This window comes from Talpa europaea (assembly GCF_964194135.1).
Source record: "Talpa europaea genome assembly, chromosome: 7".
Lineage (NCBI taxonomy): Eukaryota > Metazoa > Chordata > Mammalia > Eulipotyphla > Talpidae > Talpa > Talpa europaea.
In genome coordinates, this window is record NC_140074.1 from 54061739 (window position 1) to 54081727 (window position 19989).

A 19989-nucleotide genomic window follows, 5' to 3' on the forward strand; every position below is an offset into this window, starting at 1 on the left:
ATATAATTAAAATATTCCAAACATGGACTTGCACCCTGCTTATATCTTAATCAACATTGGTAAGGTTTGGAATAATTACAGCATAAAAGATTGTTGTTCTGACAAAGCAGATGAGGAGGTATTGGGGATAGGAAGGTGGCTCAGATTCAAGTATATGTTTATTTTTAAATCTTTTCGGCATTATATTCTAGTGTTCATTAATGGTTTAAAACCGGGCCTACAATTTGTAAAAATGAAATGAATGTAGCATAAACACCTTAAAAAACCATCTGGTTATACTAGCAACTTGGTGACATATTGATAGAGCTGTTCTGTAAATGCTTCAGAGGAAAACTTTTCCTGCACCCTGGCCCTTCCAGCCAGTCCCATTGTGGTTTTTAGCGAAGGTTCATGAATGAACCTTTCTATTGCTTCTGAGAAATGCACTGGGTCAGGCTCACACAGAAACCCTGTGACACTGTGGACGATGGACTCCAAGGGTCCACCCGAATTAACAGCAATGACCGGGCACTTCATGTACATGGCCTCCAGAGGGACAATGCCAAAGTGTTCATTGCTTGGTGTGTAAAGCACACACGTGCAGCCGTGGAGGAGTGAGATTTTCTGTTTGTCAGAGAAAGACCGCAGGAAGGTCACATACTGGCCAAGGTCAGACTGCTGGACCATCCTCTTCAATTCCTGATAGTGTTCCACATTCTCCAGGACCCTCTCGTCATAACCACCTGCCATAATCAGGTGAACTTTGTCCCAGTCTTGGGACGTCAACCTTCCACGCAGGTTTACTAGGGCTTCTAGTGCCAAAGCCAGATTTTTCTTCCGTTCATATCTGTTAATGGAGAGGAATAGGAATTTTTTTCCTTTGGGGATGAGGTCATCAAGCTTCTCGGGAACAGTGGAGTCAAAGCTGGTAACATTCAGAGATGGGTAGAGGACATCAGGGTCTATGTGAGATAGAGACTTGAATGTTTTCTTAAAAATGGCAGCTGTGAACTGGCTGTTGACCAAGATGCAGTCTGCCATGCCTGTGGTGTACTCCTCAACCCAGTCAATTGGGGCCCTGTATAGGCGCTTAAGAAAAGACTCTCTCTTAGTGAGAAGCAGATCTGGGAAGTGGCAATAAAACAGGATCTTCTTGCGCCGTCTGGCCAGCTTGAACACTGGGATACAGGCAGACACCTAGCCGAAGCAAAAATCAACAGCAGATACAGTGACTGGTCAACTTCAACCAAACCAAAAAGCACACACCCCTAGCCAGTCTGCTAGTCTGTAGGCAATGTCTGATTCTCCTTTGTGTTCCCCCAGTTCTCACCCACTACAATCCTTGGTGTATAGACATTTGCTTAACGCATGCTAATATTTAAAGCTGCAAGTCCAGTGGTTTCCTCTAAAACAGTTCTATCCCATGGAAATACAAATGTTGTAACCACATTCAAATTTTAAGGGTGAAATCAATTTAACATATTTATCCAAAATGTTACTTCAAAATGTAATCAATACAAAAATGGTAACAAAATACTCTGCACTTTTTTCTTTCATACTAAACTCACAAAATCAAGTGTGTATTTTCACACATAGAGCATATTTCAGTGCAGATAAGCTACTTTCAAGAGCTCAATAGCGATGTGTGGCTAGTAGCTAACATACTGGACAGAGCAGCTCTAGTATCTTCTTCCTCCTAAAAAAGGGAATGAATGAACTACAGTAATTTAGAGCACAGGCTCTGAAGTCAAGATTGCTAGGGGGGTGATCTCTGTTTTACTAGCTGTGTGACCATGATCAAATAATCTAATTCTCTCTGGGCCTCAGTTTCCTTTTCTGTAACATGGCGATGATTATGGCACAAATCCCTCATCCCAGAAATATGCCTTTTGTGATTCCTAAATGCACTAGCATATGTAAAATGCCAAAGAATTTAGTATAGTACATGTTCAATAAATGTTAACCACAACCATTAAGGAGGAACGACACTCTGGCATTATCAGAGACTTTCCAACTGGGACATCTTTACAAGGCACTCAACATGCAGCTCACTTAATTAACACCCGAAGTTAACAGCTTTAGGGCTAATGAAGGATTTGCCCAAAACTATGTGGTTAAAAATTATCAGATATTGGGCCTCCCCGGTGGGGCAGTGGTTGAGCGCTGGGTTGCAAAGCTGCCCGCAGCCTCTGCAGCAACGGTTTGATCCCTAGCTGCTCCCAGGCCACTAGAGGAGGGTCCCACATGGTGCGCAGACCTCTACTGCAGCCCGCTGCTCCCCTCAGCAGTGTACTTTGGTCCTTCTGCCTGCTCTGCTCCCCGCTCTGGCTCTGGTGAATTCTCTCACCCTCCCGCACTTCTGACTGTACCCAGTGCTCGTATAAATAAATAAATAAATAAATAAATAAATAAATAAATCTTAAAAAAAAAAAAATCAGATAATTGAGCTTGAATCCCGGTCTACTTACAAGCGTGGTTTTCTCTCTATCCACTACACTCTGACCTCATGTTCATCAACTACACATAAAGGATGTTTGGTAAATGTACACCATTTTAAAAAGACAAATAGCTTCTAGGTAAATATGATACAAAATAATTCAGGAGTAACTAACAAAACAGAAACAAAAGCAAAGGTGATACCATTTCCACCTGTTAGTTTGGCAAAGATTAAAATGCTTGATAACATCCAATCTGCACAGGAGCCTGGAGTAATCGGCTGTGGGAGAGTAAAGGGACACAACATCTTTGTAAGGCAAATCTGGCAATAGCTACTCTACTGACATTTAAAATGAAAAACGTCTTGACCCACCAACTTAATTTCCAGGAATTTACTCAAAGGACTTGCTTACAGAAGTAATAAACAGAAAGATATAAGGATGTTATTACAACACTGATCTATTCACAAAAAACTGATCAGTATTAGTGTCCTTTAACAGAAGAATGTATAAAATATGGTACCGCAAAAAGGTGGATTTTTCAGTCATTATGAAGAATGAAATCAATTTCTAATATTGACATAGAAGGATGTCCCAAATTTCTGGTGGAAAAGAGCAAGTTATTCAACAAGAGAGGTGTCATAATCCCGATTAATATACAGAAGAAGATAACATCTATGAGTAGACATATACATGCCAGGTTGCAGAGTTTCTGGAAGGATAATGAGGAACTATTAACAGTGGCTATGTTTAGAGAGCAGAACTGGGTTTAAACTTTTACTTCATATGCTTGTATACTATTTGAGTTTTTAGTCCTGCATAATTGTTACTATTTAAAATGAAAAACTGTGTGCGGGGTGGGGGGCGGGGGGAGGTTGCATTATTTCTGTTGCCATACGAATGATTAAGAAACAAAAGGTTTCCAATGCCTGTATACTTAGGGTCCCAAGGCCCAACTGCTGCAAGAATCACCTGATTCTCCAGAGAAAATGCAGGTTTCTGGGCCTCACCCCAGGTCTCCAGGTTGAAAACTTAATAAGGTGGGGCCCTATAACTGCAACTTCAATGTCTCCCAGTTCTGATCTCTTCAGATCAGTCCTAATTTTTTGTACTGCAGACCCGGAGAGGTCATCTGAGGTCACGCAGTGTTTCCAGCAGTGGGAAAAGGAGGCGAAGCGAGGGCCCAGCGCGTGGCCGTGCTCGCGGCCGCCTCACCTGGTCACACACGACCACGTCGAACTCCTCGTCGCCGAGGAACAGGACATAGAGGGCCAGGAAGATCATGCGCACGTAGGCGCAGACCGCCGCGCCGCGGCCGCCCCAGCCCAGGCTGCGTGGCAGCCAGTCCCCGGCGCAGCGCACCGGCAGCTCCCGGCTCTCCGCGAAGCAGTGGCCCGGGTCGTAGTGCGCCGTCCAGATCTTCACGCGACATCCTCGAGCCTGCAGTGCCAGCGCCGCGTCCAGCACCAGGCGCTCGGCACCGCCCACGCCCAGGTCCGGGTGTAGAAACAGCACCGACGGGTTGAGACTTGCGTCCTCATCCTGCCTCTGCTTCTCCGCCATGTCTTAAAAGCCGCGCCTGCGCCCTGAGCACTTCGGGGCTTCCGCGCATGCTCCCTCACTTCCGGTGGCCATTAGAGGCCGACCACGCCCCCACGACGTGTGCGCGGGTTAGGCCAGATCAGCACAACTCTATAGGTGTCTACTAACTGCCTGAGAAAATTTCTCGTCTGACCATGGCCATACCGTCCTTTTGGTAGGAATTGGGCCCTGTGAAGGACGTCATGATCTCAAGAAAGGAAAAGGAATATCCTTAGTTTCCATAGAGTAATATATTAAGTCATTTGTAGCAAAATCTGTACAGGCATCTATTAGGACAACCCAGGCGTCCCCGGAGCCAACGAGGACCCTGCCAGCGGGTCTGGGGCGGGACCTGAATAGTTTCTCCAGGCGCCGATACATTGAGGGCTGCAGCAGTTTCCGGCCAGTCTTCTCAGCTTTCTGCCACCCCACTGCTTCCAGCATGGTATGGCAACCCCAGCTTGCCCTCCTCGTTCTTCGCCTCTGCAAAATGCCCCAATTTCACCTTACGCCTTGCCCTCCTTTCGTGGTTTCTTTGCTCTCCCCACCCTTCCATGCAGGTGCAGGTCTCGGCCCACGGGGCCTGGGGTCGGGAGCTGACCTGTGAGGCTCACCCGTCTCTCTGCTTGTCTCCCTCTGCAGCCTGGTCCAACCCCCAGTGGCACTAACGTTGGCTCTTCAGGGCGCTCTCCTAGCAAAGCAGTGGCCGCCCGCGCCGCGGGATCCACGGTCCGGCAGAGGTAAGGATTCCTGCGACCCTCTCGGCTGTGGGCTTTGGGGGCCACAAATTCTCTGCTTCAGAGTAGGAGACACCGGGCTATTAGGATACACGAGGGCAAGCAAAGTGAGGCTTAAGTGACGCGGCCTTCGAAGTAGTTGAAGGCTTTTTGGTCTCTTGTGTCTGAGAGGTAGGCATAGCTTCACATTGCTCAGTTTCGGTCACCACCGTCAAAAGAAGGAAAGTTAGAACTGGGAAAAACTTAATTAATTGGTGTTTCTGGAGCTTTTTGTACTCATGTTTCTCACTGGGAGAGGTGGGGGTTCTGTACACACTTATCCTTTCCACCTAACAACTTGGCCGACACAAAACTTTTCATCCCATCTCTTTTCATTCCCTCTCCCGCCCCGCCCCCAGTTATGTGTTCTTACTTCCATATGGCATGCTGTACACTCCTTCACCCAAAACCAGACCTTCAGTGTCATCTTGAATTTTGTTATCTCCTGTGTCTATCCAGTCATTTCTCAAACTTTAAATTATATGTGAAAATTTTCTCATCAGTTCTTCACTATTTCTTACTGCCCCACTTTAGTCCTCAACTTCTCTTAATTTTTGCATTTTCTACCTAATCCTGCTTCTCACCAGATCATTTCCATTCCATTCCATTCCATTCCATTCCATCTTTTGCTCTAATTCTGCCACATTTCTGCTCATTTTCTTTGCTAATTTCTTGTTGCTGAATTTAAGAAAACAAACAAGATTCTTAGTGTGTTTTTTTCAGTCTGCCCACCTCTCGTCTTCCTCTCTCCTTGTGGTCTGCATTGCTGTTTTCTGAACACACTAGGGACATCCCTTTCCCCCAAATATACATATTTATTCTCCTAGACAAAATTCAGGGGCTCTGACTCTAAAAGCAGCAGTAACTTTGCCCCTCAGGAATTTTTTTTGTATCATGATAGCATTTATGTTTCCGTATTTATCTCTTTACTAGATCTTAGCAGAAACTGTCCAAGTCATCTCTATCCTACCATAGGTCTGACAGTAGATGATGATGAATGAAGGATTCAAGTAATTATTGTTTTGGGATTTTTGAAGGCGCTAGAGAGGTTTTCTCTAGAATACCTTTCAGGGATACATAAAAAACTGACCTTAAGAATGCAAAGAGGGATGACACTTTCCTCGTTGGCTATAACAGGCAAGTCTAAAGTCAGTGTGTTTGAACTTACATGAGACATTTCAGCTCAGACCACTGAAATTCTAATAAAACTGTCAGAAATGCTAAAAAGATGTTCAGGTTGGAAATGTACCTGTTGGAAAGTATGTCAAGCTGTAATTTAGGTTATTTGGACTTGTGCTATTTCCTTCCCATCAAGTGTTTCAGAGAGACTGTGCTGGAATTAAAAGTGTTTCCTGTAGGTAGAGTGCCATGGGGAGTAGCCTGGTTAATGAGTGCTGTGGCAGGGGAGTCTGGCCATCTAGAACTTTTAAAGTGGGGCGGGGGGGAGAAAAGTATGTATTTATCGAATGTAAATATGATAATGAAATAACTTATTAATAAAATTGAAATCTGCAGAAGTGAAATGGAGAAACTAAACATTTGCAGACAGGTGCAGCTTTACAACTGGTGGGTGTTGATGTCACTTTAAGGATTCACCATTACTGGGATCATTATAACTGGGTAGCCCATAGTTATATGTATTGAGAGACCCTACCTATTTCCCTTCTAGAATTTTGACAGTCTGTGTTACGTGATGAGTGTAATGTAATAGGTCTAAGAACCTGTATCATTGTTTTATAAGTCTGTAATAAAAACGTTGAAGCAAATAGTTAATAATGCTTTGGATTTGGTAGCCTGCAGATTTACCTTCTTTCTTCCTACTCAATGAAATAATTGAGGTGTTCCTTGGAGAAGAAATATGGAATTTAAGGTCAGACTGTGGTTGGAGTCCTTGCTCTTTTTAATGCAGTATAAAAAGAATTTGCTATGAGAATGAAAAGGAGCAGTAATGCATTGTAAAGTGTTGTATTGTGGCCAAGCGGGATTAATGCTTGGGGATCAGGGATAGTAAAGATGGTGGACTAGCTGGCAATATTAAAATAGTTTTTGAGGGACAGGCCAGATGGTGTTCCAGCTCTGAGGATATAATTGGGAACAAGATCAGCTGGATCTGGCCTCATGAATCTTACATTCCTGTGCGGGAAACATAAGCTAGGCTAATAAATACTCCAATTTCAAGCAGTCAGGGCTCTGAAGCAAAATAAAACAGGTTGGGGGTGGAGATTGGTGGGACTAGAGTGTTCACAGTAGGTAGCATGATAATACAAGGAAGCAAATGTTCAGTGGTCTAGGGAGGAGTAGGCTTCCTAGACAAAAATAATGATTGTGTGAAGACTCTTAAAGTGGGAATGAGCTTGTCTTTGAGGCACAGCCAGAAGGCCACTATATAAGAACAAGTACTGAAAAGATAAGCTATGAAAGCCAGCCTGTAAAGCTATAGGAAGAGAGAGGCAGTTTATACAGTGGTCAGAAAGAAAGGGTAAAATAGGGCCTCCCTGGTGGTGCAAGGGGTTAAGACGCAACCTGTGAAGCTATCTGCAACCTCTGCAGCATGAGTTTGATCCCCTGCTGGCCAGGGAGCAACCCACTTAACGCAGCAGACCTCTCCTGCCTCTCCCGCTGCTCGGTCCTCAGTGTCCTCGGTCAGTCTGCCTGTTCTGTTCCCCACTCTGTCTCCGGTGAATCCTCTCACTCCCCACACCTCTGACCTCTACCCCAGTCTTGTATGCATAAATAAATAAATCTTTAAAAAAAAAAAAAGGGTAAAATAGACCCAAATTAAAATTTAGGAGATTGAAATGTTCTCTATTAACCTCTAACTAGCTTCCCAGTGGGAAGATGGGAGATATTTTGAGTATATTTTGGTTATTTTAGGGGCCTTGATTTTCAAGTCCTCTTCTTTGTCCCCTGTGCCAAGTACAATTAATTCCTTTAGGGCTCTTGTAGTTCCAGGAGATTTTGAACACAGGAACTGGACTTAGGAGGTTGTGAGATTAGTGGAAAGTGCACGGGCCCCAGTCCTGGGTCAGCCAACGGCTTACTGTTTCCACTTTGGGTTTACCTTGTAGCGCAAGTTCCTTTTATTAGCAAGGAGGAGGCTTTCAGGTGTCTGTCTCACAGCTTACATGAGTGCTTTTGTGTGTGAAAGTCTGCTCAGTGTATGAATTACTCTGTAAATCCCTGTACATACTATTTATAAGCAGTTTTCCCACAGAAACAGTCATACAGGTGGAATTCCCAGGCTATGTAGCCTGTAATAATAGTGTCAAAAATAACATCTTTGTAGTACCATGGACCCAAGTCACTATTTCACACTGATTGTTTTATTTAACACTGAAAGTTCTAGTATGAGCACAGTTTTTCTGCTGGAACCAAAACCAGACTTAGGACGCCCGCCACTCTTCTGCCCCTTTACGCAGTGAGGCAAGTTCCCTGAGCTCTTCCTGCAGTCAGAGTGTGGGGTGAAGGCTGTGACAGGGAGAACTGAGAGGATGAAGATCAGAGTTGGGAGGGCAGCAAGAAGAGATGGTAGGAATTGGGTTTTCACTTCTGGTTTCTCCCTCTGTGTCCTTTTTCCAAAAATCCAGAATCAGCAGCTCACAGGTACTGGATGAGAGATTAAGGGAGTGTGTACTGGGATTTGGTTAATGGTGTGGGGTAACAATGGGACAGGGCTTCTCCCCTCTCCTTACCTAGGATTTCCAAATTGGGGAGAAGTGAACTGAAGAAGATTCCTTCTGGCTTCCCCGCTCACACTTTTTAGTCCCACAATATATCACTCTAGCACTGGGGTGTGATGAGAAGCGGGCAGTGCAGAACTGCTGCTGGGTAGGGGTCAGTGACTGAGGGATTCTCCCAGAAAGAGACAGGATTTTCTGGCCCTGGCATAAATTGTCTCCGTGCAGTTAGGCTGCTTCTGTATGCCAGGGTACCTGCATCTCATAGCTCATCTCAGGACCCTCATGAGGGACAAGTGCTGGGCGAGTGTTTGTTTACATCCTACCCCTCTGTCCAGTGTCTATGGTCAGTATATCACAACAGTGAAAACAGATGCAAAATAACTTTTTGTAAACTGTGTAATCTATTTTGGACCTGGATACAATTAAAGGTTTTTTTTGGTCTTTTTTGGCAAATAGAGTAAATTTAAAGCATTTTAAAGCTGTCATTTTAAGATCAGATTACATGGAACCTTGGCTTTTTTTTTTAAGAAGTGGGGTACTGGCCAGAGTTGCGGTTGGTGGAGCGGGGTGGGGGGTGGGGTGCGACGATTCACCAGAGAGAGCAGGGAGCAGAAGAGGCAGATGTACCGAAACACACTGTTGAGGGGAGCGGGGGCGAGACAGGAGAGGTCTGCAGTGCCATGTGGGCTGCTCCTGGCTGACTGGGGATTGAACTTGCGCCACTGCAAAGGCTGCGGACAGCCTCACGGTGCTGCACTCAACCCCCTACGCCACCGGGGAGGCCCTGATCCTTGGCATTTTTAAGCAGGGGTTTACTACTTGACCTCACAAAAGTACCTGTGAAGAGAAATTGACACACATTGTCCAAAGAGGCACTGTCTGTGTGAGTAGATAGATGGACTCTGAAGTCAGAACTGGATCCTCATCCCCACGTATTCCCTGCTGGCGGTGTGCTCTTAGGCATTTTGCTTCCCTTTCCTTGGCCTCCTTTTCCTCACTTATAAACTGGAAATCGTAACTACTTCCCAGGGTCACCGTGTGCAGCAGCACGTGGCAGGAACTCAATTCACAGGAGTAGTTGTGATCAGCAGAATAAAAGCCAGAATTTGGAGGCAGCTAGCAAAGAAAGTTTTTTTTTTTTTTTACTGCTTCACTAACAATGTAATGGTAGTCTGTGTTTTAATGCCGTTATAAGGATTTCCAAGACAATTCTGTTTGTAACATTTTCCTCTCACAGGAAAAATGCCAGCTGCGGAACAAGGAGCGCAGGCCGCACGACCTCAGCAGGCACTGGGGGGATGTGGCGATTCTACACAGAAGATTCGCCTGGGCTCAAAGTGTAAGTGCTGGGAGGTGCAGACCTTGTGTGTCTGTTCAGTGTCACAGCCATTTGGCAGGCTTTCTCTGTCGCCAGCGGTCCTTGCTTTAGTGAGATTTACAACACACAGCAGCTTCATTTGTGCCAGGTGGGCTGCGTTTGGTTTGCCTGTATATCAACCAATTCGTTTATGGCCTGGAATGACATCTCTTCATGGATTTAGTGAAAGCAAGAGAAGATCTTGTGGCTGTGTCAGAATGAATGATGGGAGCAGTGAGAACTGGAGGGGAAACTGCTTAATTAAATGAAATTGCTCTTCATTTGGTGTTCTTGTCCCACACTGAGAAATAAGAGTAACCATTTGAATAGGAACTGGGTAATTTTTCAGAGCTCACCTGGAGGCATAAGTTGATTATTATTACAGCCTAATGAAAGTGTCTCCATTTGACTGTGTTACCAAAAGTTGTTTTGGCCTCCTTGCTTAGGTGGGTGATGAGTAGATCCTGAAGGGTGAGCATAAATCACTTCCCAAGTTCTCAGGCTTAGGATTGCTCATTAGGTGATGTTGGGAAGGAGCATATAGGGACCCCTCTCCATTGGCTTGCTCTCCTCACTTTCTGGAGTTTCTGGTACTATGAGGCAAACCTAACCCCACTGGTTTGTGATCAAGTAGACTCTTTGGTAGACAACCTGCTTACTCCTGTTTTCTGAGTAAACCCAGTTGATGGGAAGTTGGAATAATGATAGTAGCTCTTATTTGCATAGCACTCAGGTTCAGAGAGGGAAAGTTACACGTCAGAGTCACACAGCAAGAACTGGAATCATAGATTCTGACAATTAAATCCCATGCTCTTTCCATGATGCCTACCTGGTAGAAAAGAGAAAGTTAGATTTACTTGAATTAGTTTATTAACTTGACAAGGAGTTACTAGTTTATTAACTTGACAAGGAGCTTCACTTGGATTACAAATGTATTTTATAAAGATTTCCCTAGAATTCTAAAGGTTTGGTTTGTTGTTGTTTTTTTTTCTTTTTATAGTAGAGTCTTATGGTAAGCGAGAATGCATTTAGGAAGTAATTCTTGGGGTTGAGGAGATATGAGTTGGCAGTATTCTGACAACCTTTTGGACTTTGTTAAAGGAAATTTTTCTTAGTATTTTTAGAGAGACATTTTGAAGCCCCTTGTTCTTCAGAGTATCTGGGGAATTCATTTAAAATCCTTCTTAAGAAGGTGGTGGAATCTATTTAGGGGGTTAATCTGACTTGTACATGCACTTTTCTCCTGTTATGAAGCCAGGCTTGCTTGCTGCTACTGCTTGAGTCCTCCCAGGACTGAATAGAACCTCTTCCTTGAAGTCACAGACCACGGTCTCATCACACAAAAGAGATGTTTTCGGTGAAAGGACAGGGTTGGGAATTCTTATCCACATATCCACGTCATGTAGCTTTTCTGAACTTCCTAGAAGTTCAGAATTTTTTTCAGGTTAATATTAATAGCATTTCTTGAGAGCTCATTTTAAGCTTGTGTTCCTTGTGTATTCCCTGTCCTAGGTGAGTAGTGGGGCTGAAGCCATAGCCTGTAAGTGACAGACTATGACATGAGTTTGCTTTCCAATTCCTCCCTCCCTCTGATCCTGAGAGCTGCACCCCCAGCTTCGTGCTTGGTGGCTGGAGTGACTGATACTGCTTCAAAGTAGGGAGAATGGTCAGGTTTCTCCCTTGATGAGATCCGTGTTCTAATTATTAATGGGAAAATGAGTAGAATCTATTTCTTTCCTCCAATAAACTTACAGATATACATCAGACTTAACTAATATGTTGCCTAGGAAGTTTGCTCTTTGGAGATGGAGAATGTTAAAGCACTAAAATATGTGGAATTAGAAATCTCTCCATTCCATACTGGCTGTGTGTCCTTAGGCAAGTAATAACCCCTTAATCCTCAAATTAATATGTAATTAAACATATTAATATTTGCCTCATTTACATCATGAATTTGTTGATTAAATATTTGAAAACACTTTATAACTTAGAATGTGATCCTCATCCTTTAAGTGCTGAGTATATTGTATTTATATTGAAGGTTGTCTTTATATCTGATTTTATATATGTCTGTATATACCCCAGTGCCATCACACCCTCAAAATACCTGCAATCATAATTTTAGGAATATTTTTAAATGATCTAAATGATACTCTTAGATGAATCATAGGTGTTTTCCCTTACCCCACCCAGCTTTTCCCCAGGCAGTCTTTTATATTACCAATATAAATTTGTAATTGCTAAATTATTATTGCTAAAAGTAAGCATGCCTTCTCTTCTTATTTCTAGTGGCCCCGTTCCAGTATTGGTTATGAGTCTTCTGTTCATCGCTTCTGTATTTATGTTGCACATTTGGGGCAAGTACACTCGTTCATAGATTCAGCTCCATCCATCTGTCTGTCATCTGAAGAAGAAAGGAAAAAAAACCAACATATCTTGGACCAAAAGCATAGTGATTTTCTGTTCATGAGAAATTTTCTGTAAGCTTATTGTTTTACAGGGAACTTAACAAGAATTGATTTTGAAGAATCAATTTTTTTCTATGGCTAATAAATTTTAATTCATTTATACCGAGTATGATTGCTGATGTCTGACTGCTAGGTCCTTAGCCCCTTTGCCTTTAGGTTTATAAATAAATATGTAGAAAATGTGTCTTGTGGAGATTGTTTTCATTGTTGGATTGACAGTTCCTTATATGTTCATGTAATCATTCAAATTCGAGCTGCTGTAATTGACTTTGGCTTGCTTTCTTCTAGGTATTTCTGTCCTGGTGATTGTCATTTTGGGTGTTCTGCGGTTTTCAAGGAGTGTGCTTATGACTCCATCAGGCAGATCTGTGTTCGAAGGCAGCTTGTACCCAGGGGAGTAGTCATAGAAATCAAACCAGAAATCTTGGATCAAACCCTTCTCCATTCTGTTCTTTGTCTCTAAAACCAAAGAGACAATATTTTTGTCTCTTTTCCCAATTGTCAATTCTTTGATTGTAGACTAGGGTTCCATCTATTTATCATTTGTCCCTAAACCTGAATATAATTTTGAAATAATGTTTTGAAATTTTGAAATTAAGTTTTGAAATAATTCATTTGGTAAATTGAATTTATCAAATGAAGTTTTGTTTTCATTTTGAAAGTTAAAGAACTTTCTAGATCAGAGTAAGATGCCAGCTTTTCCAAACTGAGTTGATACAATTCCAAACCAAAGTAACATTTTTAAAGTTTCGGTTAGCTTATGTTGCCTTTCTGGGTATAAGCATTCAGTTTCTGATAAACCCTAGGAAATACCAATGATAAGTGAAAGGTACATACTCCAGGATTCTAGGACAAGGGTTCTAGAGAGTAAGCAATCCCTGTAAAGTACTCTAGTTGTCCAGCAGTCACAAAATGATAAAATGGATTAGTTAAAAAACAGTTTTTAAAACTTTTTTAAACATTCCCTTAAAAGTAAATTTATTTTTTAAAAATTGCTAGAATAGTTAAGCACTTTCACAAGTATTTTTCTTAAATCCTGGCTGAAAGTAATTTTAGGTCCAAAGTGCTAAATTAAATGATGAAAGTGTATATATCTTTAAAAAAGGTTTCTTAGGGAATATATGGGTGTGTGTGCTCTTACAGTGCCTAACTAATGGCAAATTATTGGGGGAAAATGCTGAAAGACTGGTTTCCTTGGATCCTTGCAATTTCTTATTGTACAAAATAGGCTATTTTGCTTTGAAAGCGAGGGAGAGAGCCTCAGTTTCATTTGGAAAAAATTAAAGATGATTGTAATGATTATAATGAGGTTACCCTTTACACCCCCTTGCATCCTTCCCCCCATATTCAGGTTGATGATGCCAATAATGGGTAAAAATTATGCTTTAAACTAAAAAAAGGAATTTTTTTCTTTGCCCTGAGGGGGTCTTTTTTTTTTTTTCTGGGGGAGGTGCTAAAGCCACTTGGGGGAGCTCTTTGGTTATGAGGGGTGCCTTCTCTGTACAATACTGCCCATTACCCGTATCAGCCTAGCAGTAGTCCCTGTGGGCTGATTGTTAAAGTCACTGAATTTTCTGAGTTAATAGTTTATAAGAGAAAGCTCTCGCAGTGGTGCACAAGGAGATGCTTCCTCTGGCGGAAGGGGAAGTTGAAGGTTGGATATAACGTGTAGCATCTATTATATAGCTCTTTTGGCTTTGATGACACAATGCTGATATCATAGCTGAGACTCTTAGTGTTCAAGCTGTTCTTTTCCCTTTATTTCAATTAAAAAAATTGTAAAATACACAAAAAGTACCATCTTAATCACTTTCAAAAATTCAGGTCATTGGTTATTAAGTAAATTCATGTTGGGCAGCCATTGCCACTACCCAGCTCCAAAAGTTTTTTCATCTTGCAAAACTGAAACTAAACCCACTAAACAAGAACTCTGCTCTTCCCTCAGCCATGGCACCTACCCTCTGTTTTCTATGAATTTGAGTTTACCTCCTAGGAATGAAATTACCTGGGGTTTTGACCCCATATGATGGTCTTCACTTGGTATAATGTCCTGAAGATTTAACCATGTTGGCATATATGTCAGACTTCTCCTTTTTAAGGCTGAATAATAGTCTGTTGTGTGTATATGTCACATTTATCTTTCTTTTTAAAAAGGGATTCCTGCTCTACGGCACCAGGAACTAGACAGTATAATTCTGAAAGCATAACAAACTACAACAGATTTTTTTTTTTTTTAAGGTTTATGCATATAAGAGCTGGGGTAAAGGCCAGAGATGTGGAGAGTGAAAGGATTTACTAGAGACAGAGTGGGAAGCAGAAAAGGCAGATGTACTGAAATACACTGCTGAGGGGAGCAGTGGGCAAGACAGGAGAGGTCTGCTGTGCCATGTGGGTTAGCTCCCTGGCTGGGGATCAAACTTGTGCTGCAGTGGCCTGCTGATAACTTCATAGTGCTGCGTCTTAATCCCTTGCGCCACCAGGGAGACCCAAATTATAGTAGATCTTTATTTGAGTTTTAATAAGTCCTTGGCACAAAGAATCCACAAGTTCCCTTGGCTGAAGGCAGTAGTTGTAGGCACTTCTGAGTGGATATAAGCAGCAATGCTGAGCAGCTCTAAGTGATTAAAACTGGGAAGATGAGTTACACCTGCAGTTTGGACTAAGTTTTAAATCTTTGGGGAAAGCCCATATTAGAGAAAGGGCCCTAGAGTCCCTCAGACTAGGAGGGATGGAAAACCTAGGATATCTGAGCCCAATATTGCCCTGAACACATTCCAGTAAAACAGGAGAGATCCGTTCTGGGAGAGGCTAAATACACCATAGCTTCTGTCTTCACACCTGTCCTAGTCTAGACTCCAGTTTGTTATTTTTTTTTAAGGTGCCAATGTCCTCATAGGAAGAAATGAAAGAGACATTCTGAAATTATGCAAATATTGGCATCAAGTTAAAATAGATGAAAGTGTCTACTGAAGTGGCTTCATCCAACAGAAATACCGCCTAGCACTTGGAGCTCCTGTGTGCATGGCCCCAAAGCCCTTGGGAGGTGCAGAACTGCATGGCCCCCCAACCCCACCCTTTGTCAATGCCGCTGGACCAAATTTGACAATTTGGGTGCACTGCTAGGACTTGCAGACCTGCTGCACTTCCTGTACCTCTCCCAGGCTTCGGAGAGTTCCTGATCTGAATTCAACTGCTGGCCCTGCAGTTTGTAAGAACCTGGGAGCCTCGCTACCTTTCTCTGGGCCTCTGTCTTTTTTTAAATGTATAATGAGTATGGGTATAATTTCCACCAAATAGGATTACACGAGCTTAAACATCCAAGAGTGCTTTGTTAATTAGCTAATAGTTAGCAGATGCATATTCTCAATAATATCAGAGATGTAGGTTTCTTATTTAATCAACGGGCTAATGAAAAATTTAGCTTTTGCACCATTTACACAAGAGGAAACTGAAGTTTAAACCATTGGGCTTGTAGGTGGAGGAGCTGGGATTTAACTCCAGATCTCTGATGTACCCACCAGAGTCACTTTGGTTACCTCCATGGGGTGAGGGTGAGGGGAAGGTGTCATAACAAGGGATTCCACAATAGAGATTTTAAAAATAACACAATTCTAAGAAAGTTACACTATCCTTTGGTGCATTTTTAGGTATTATGAAGGTTAAGCTTGAGGTTTTCAGTTCTGCAGAAGGAATTTCTGTATTTCAGTCCTGAGCTTTGATTTTTCTATTAGAGCTCTTATGGTTCGCTGTAGAGTAAGCATAGTGTTACTTCATACAACAAATATTTTCTGGTCATTGTGTGCCGTGACTTTCTATGGGTGTTTTAGAAATGGCCTGGTGAGGTAGCTCGTAGCTGAAAAGAGCTGGGCATTTGGATGTTAAAACCCTAGCCCCACTTGGGGCAACAAGGTATAGATATTTACAAGATTATGGATACGCCAGACTAGAAGCTCTCTCAAGGGTCTGTCAACTATTGGTGAAATCAGTAGCTGGGATCACAGTTTGAGAACAAGCAAGCTCATGGTGTGTGCACAGTGGTGCCAAGAATTACAAAACTGGCATTGCCTTCAGGAAATCCATACTGTGTGGCCACGTGTCCTAAAAAACCAGGGGATCCTAGAATTTCCTTGCAGGGAGTGCTGCAAGTTCATCATGCCCTCTCCACTGCACCTCAGAGACTGGGGCCCAGAGTGAAGGGGTTTGACCAAGATTGTGCAGCAAAGTAAGCAGAGCAGAGGCCAGAACCAGACTCTACTTCTCTCCCTGTGCTTCTACACTGTGAGCCCTACTTTGAGACTGAGTATAAGCCATTGAACTTTAGACTCTGGAACTAGATCGCTGAGTGGTGGGCTTGATTGCTGGGCAGTATTAATTAAGGAGGGAGGAGTAAAGGCAGCAAGCCCCATTAGGAGCTGGGATATTTAGAACCACATGGGAAGTGCCAGCCAACTGGTCCCTCAAGAAAATTCCAGATTCCTTTCACTAGTGCTAAGCACTGTCCCAGCCTGCTTTGCCTTGCGTTTCCTTAGCCTGCTCTTCCCTCTTCTCCACCAAGACCTCTCCTCCCCCGGCTCTGCCCACCACATTTTTCAGCATTACTGGTTTTAATTTCCTTTACCATCCCCTTTGCAAAAACTTCTTTCCTGATTTAATTACTATTTCTCTTAATTCAATTTCATTCTCTTGATTGTCGTTAAACTCCTAAAGTTGTTTCTCCAAAGAATTTAATGGTTAGGCCCTGTGCTTAGAGATTAATTGTCTCCATTTTGCCTTCAAACACAGGTACTTTCTTACTTCTCTTTGATTATCTCTGGGAAAAGGGGAAGTGACCATCTTTCTTCCCAGGGCCTCTCTGAGAACAAACACCGCTGGGGGCTGCCTTGAGAGAGAGAGACAGAGAGACAGAGAGACAGAGAGAGAAAGCCAAGTGTTTAAATGTTTCTTTTACCTTCTACTGATCTGACATTAGCCAGGGAACCCCAGGCTCTGCAGGTGAGGTGGACTCAGGCCATGAATGGATTGGGGGCATCTAGGGGAGCAGCCCAAGCTTGAGAGATGATGGCTCTCTGCCAGGTGGGGCTTGGGGCCCAGAGGAGGGGTGTAGGGGCTTGCTCTGGCCTCCAGCATCCTGCCAGCCAAAGTTTCTCAGAGGAACTAAAGCTGTGTCTGAAAGGAACAGAAACACTTTTGGGTAGAATTTCCCTCGCATGGAATGTCCCTCTGAGGATATCAACACTTCAGGCTTCTCCCCACTGACCAACTTTCTCAGCACAGCAGTGTTCTCAGTGTAGCAGCCCTTGACCTTGGAGTCCTAAACCTCCTAAACCTCCTTCTTCCAGCGTTTTCACCCCTCGGGTCTCCTGGGTTCGTGTGCAAACCTTGATAAACCGTTGCTAGGGGAGGCGAGCTAATTCCAGGTGGGGCTCCAGTCAGCTTCCTGTAAGATTGGGGTGCTATCATTCCTGCCCCTGTGTGGGAGGGACACCCTTGAGAGCTAGAAAGCACAGGTTGGTGGGGGGTGTTTCTCCCCAGGGGCTGAGACCAGCCAGGCACTTAGGAGCTGTGTGCTCTGGTTACTCAGCTGCCCCTGAGCCTCGCATTGCTTGTCTGCAGACATTCAGATACATTCAGATACAGTGTCCTGTGAAAGAGGCTCAGGGCTGACAGAGTTATCTCAGAGCTAAAGGAAAGAATTCAAGTATCCAGCGTGGTGCCTGGCGCATGATAGACCTTACGTAATACATGTTATTATTAACGTTAGTAGCATTTGGTCCTATTTGTAAAAGAATCCGCAACATTTGAAACTGAAAAGGAAATTGAAGCGTGTTAGGCTACCCTGCCCTTCTCCTCCTCGGATTTAACAACATACTCTTGTATTTGGCCTCTGATTCTGCTTGGATGATTCCTGTGATTCCCTCCCCCCCCCCCCCCCCATCATCTAGGGGAATCCCTACCACTTTGGGCCACTCTCTAGGTGACAAGCAGGAGTTGTTTACAGGTCTGATGTATTTAAGTTGTTTTCTCCAGGGCAGGGAACAGGAAGCCTTCCCTGTTTCGCTGCACTAATGTGGGCTGCCAGAGAGCAGGGCCAAGTGATCATTGGGAGGTAAATTCCACAAATAACTCCTGACACAGTTACCTTTGAGAGGGTCAGACTTCCCTGTCCCTATTCCTGGAAGTCTAGTGCAGCTGAAGACAAGGTCCCAAAGATGAGGAGGGGCCCAGCTAATCCAGGCACATTTTATAGATAAGGCCTCAAAGATCCCAGAGGTACCTCTGAAATCACCCTCCTCCTGGGTTCACGGGAACGCATAAATGACACCATCCCTCCCTGATTATTCTTGCTCATTAAATGCCAGATAAAGAGCTGAGAGCTAACAAGGGGCACCAGCCCCATTACTCCTGGGCTGCTTGTATGCATTTATGATGAGAAGGCCCTGGGGTGTTTAATAAACTACCTGATTTGTCTAATAAAATCCTCCCACTGCCCTGCTGAAGTTACTAGATTCACGTCACATTCCTTTGTGCTATTAGGACAGTTCCAGAGAGTATTTTAAATTCCCATTGTGTCTTTACTTTTTATTTAAAGGAAATGATTTTCAAGGTCGAAAGCAGATGTTCTAATAGAAACACCTACCTAGGTTTGAGGTGCTAGAAATTTGCTGGCATAGGTGTTAGGACACTATGGAGTTGATTTAAGCCCAGAACTGTACAGCAATGAGCCCTCTGCCCTCGTGACTTATCCATGTGCAGTAGTGGCTTCTCATTGTTACAGCGCAGGTATTTTTTTTTTTTTAAAGATTTATTTTTGTGGGAGGGTGAGAGAATTCGCCAGAGACAGAGCAGGGAACAGAACAGGCAGACGGACCGAAATACACTGCTGAGGGGAGCAGTGGATGAGACAGGAGAGGTCTGCTGAGCCTACAGAGCAGGTATTTATAGAAATCTGTATGTGTTCTCATTTAGCAATTAATAGATTTAATCTTTGACGATATATTTTACATAGACTCCTTGAAGGACTGGATTGGGCCTTCAGACTTAATTTGACCAAGTCAGTCCTCCTGCTAAAGGTGAAAACATTTGCGGCCCAGCACAGTGGAAGGATTTGCCCAAGCTGGCCCTGGCAACAAGGCAGAGGTACGACTCGAGGCTAGATTAAAAATATTCAAATGAGGTTTTTCTACCACAACAAGAATCCCTTAATACACTGACATGTGCCTGGGTTTTGTATGTACGCTGAGGTGGGAGGGAGGTAAGGCACACTCATAAACACACTTACCATAAGGGACTTGGGCTGTGACATCTATTACCACTGGCTGCCAGGATTTGCACGGGCCACCTGGCCGCTTAGGTGACTGTTCTTTGCTTCCCTCACTCAGGCTTTTCAGTCCCAGGCAGCCCTGGTGTAATAAAAAACAGACCAACCTTGAACAGCAGCCGTCACTTCACCTCTCAGGCCCCAGGTCTATAAACGGGGTTGCTTCTTCCTCTCATCCTCATCCAACTGCAGAAGCTGTCTTAGGCAAAGCAAATGGCATTGGTCTAACTTACCCCACAGTCCCTGAGCTAAGCTTCTAGCAGTCTCCTTGGCATAAAAGAGCAATGTTAATATGTCCTCCTCTTCTAACTCTGATGTCCTGTTTATTTTATTTTATTTTATTTTTATTTTTTTTTTAAGAGAGGCATGTTTATTTATTTAGTTATTTGTTTGTT

The 19989-nt window shown here is 43.4% G+C and overlaps 2 protein-coding genes across 2 annotated transcripts; one reads left to right on the forward strand and one right to left on the reverse strand.

Moving 5' to 3' along the window:
* Positions 1-273: 273 nt before the first annotated feature.
* Positions 274-3995, reverse strand: ALG2 (ALG2 alpha-1,3/1,6-mannosyltransferase; the record flags this gene model as incomplete). The annotated part of the gene is made up of 2 exons (XM_084237330.1): positions 3630-3995; positions 274-1176 (listed from the first exon to the last, which is right to left on the reverse strand). The coding sequence occupies exons 1-2, from the start codon at positions 3975-3977 to the stop codon at positions 274-276; spliced, it is 1251 nt and encodes a 416-aa protein (XP_084093456.1). The 5' UTR covers positions 3978-3995.
* A 29-nt stretch (positions 3996-4024) lies between these two features.
* SEC61B (SEC61 translocon subunit beta) lies at positions 4025-12185 on the forward strand (the record flags this gene model as incomplete). The annotated part of the gene is made up of 4 exons (XM_084237799.1): positions 4025-4084; positions 4638-4735; positions 9689-9790; positions 12098-12185. 4 exons carry the CDS (start codon positions 4025-4027, stop codon positions 12183-12185), a joined length of 348 nt encoding a protein of 115 aa, XP_084093925.1.
* Between the last annotated feature and the right edge of the window lie 7804 nt (positions 12186-19989).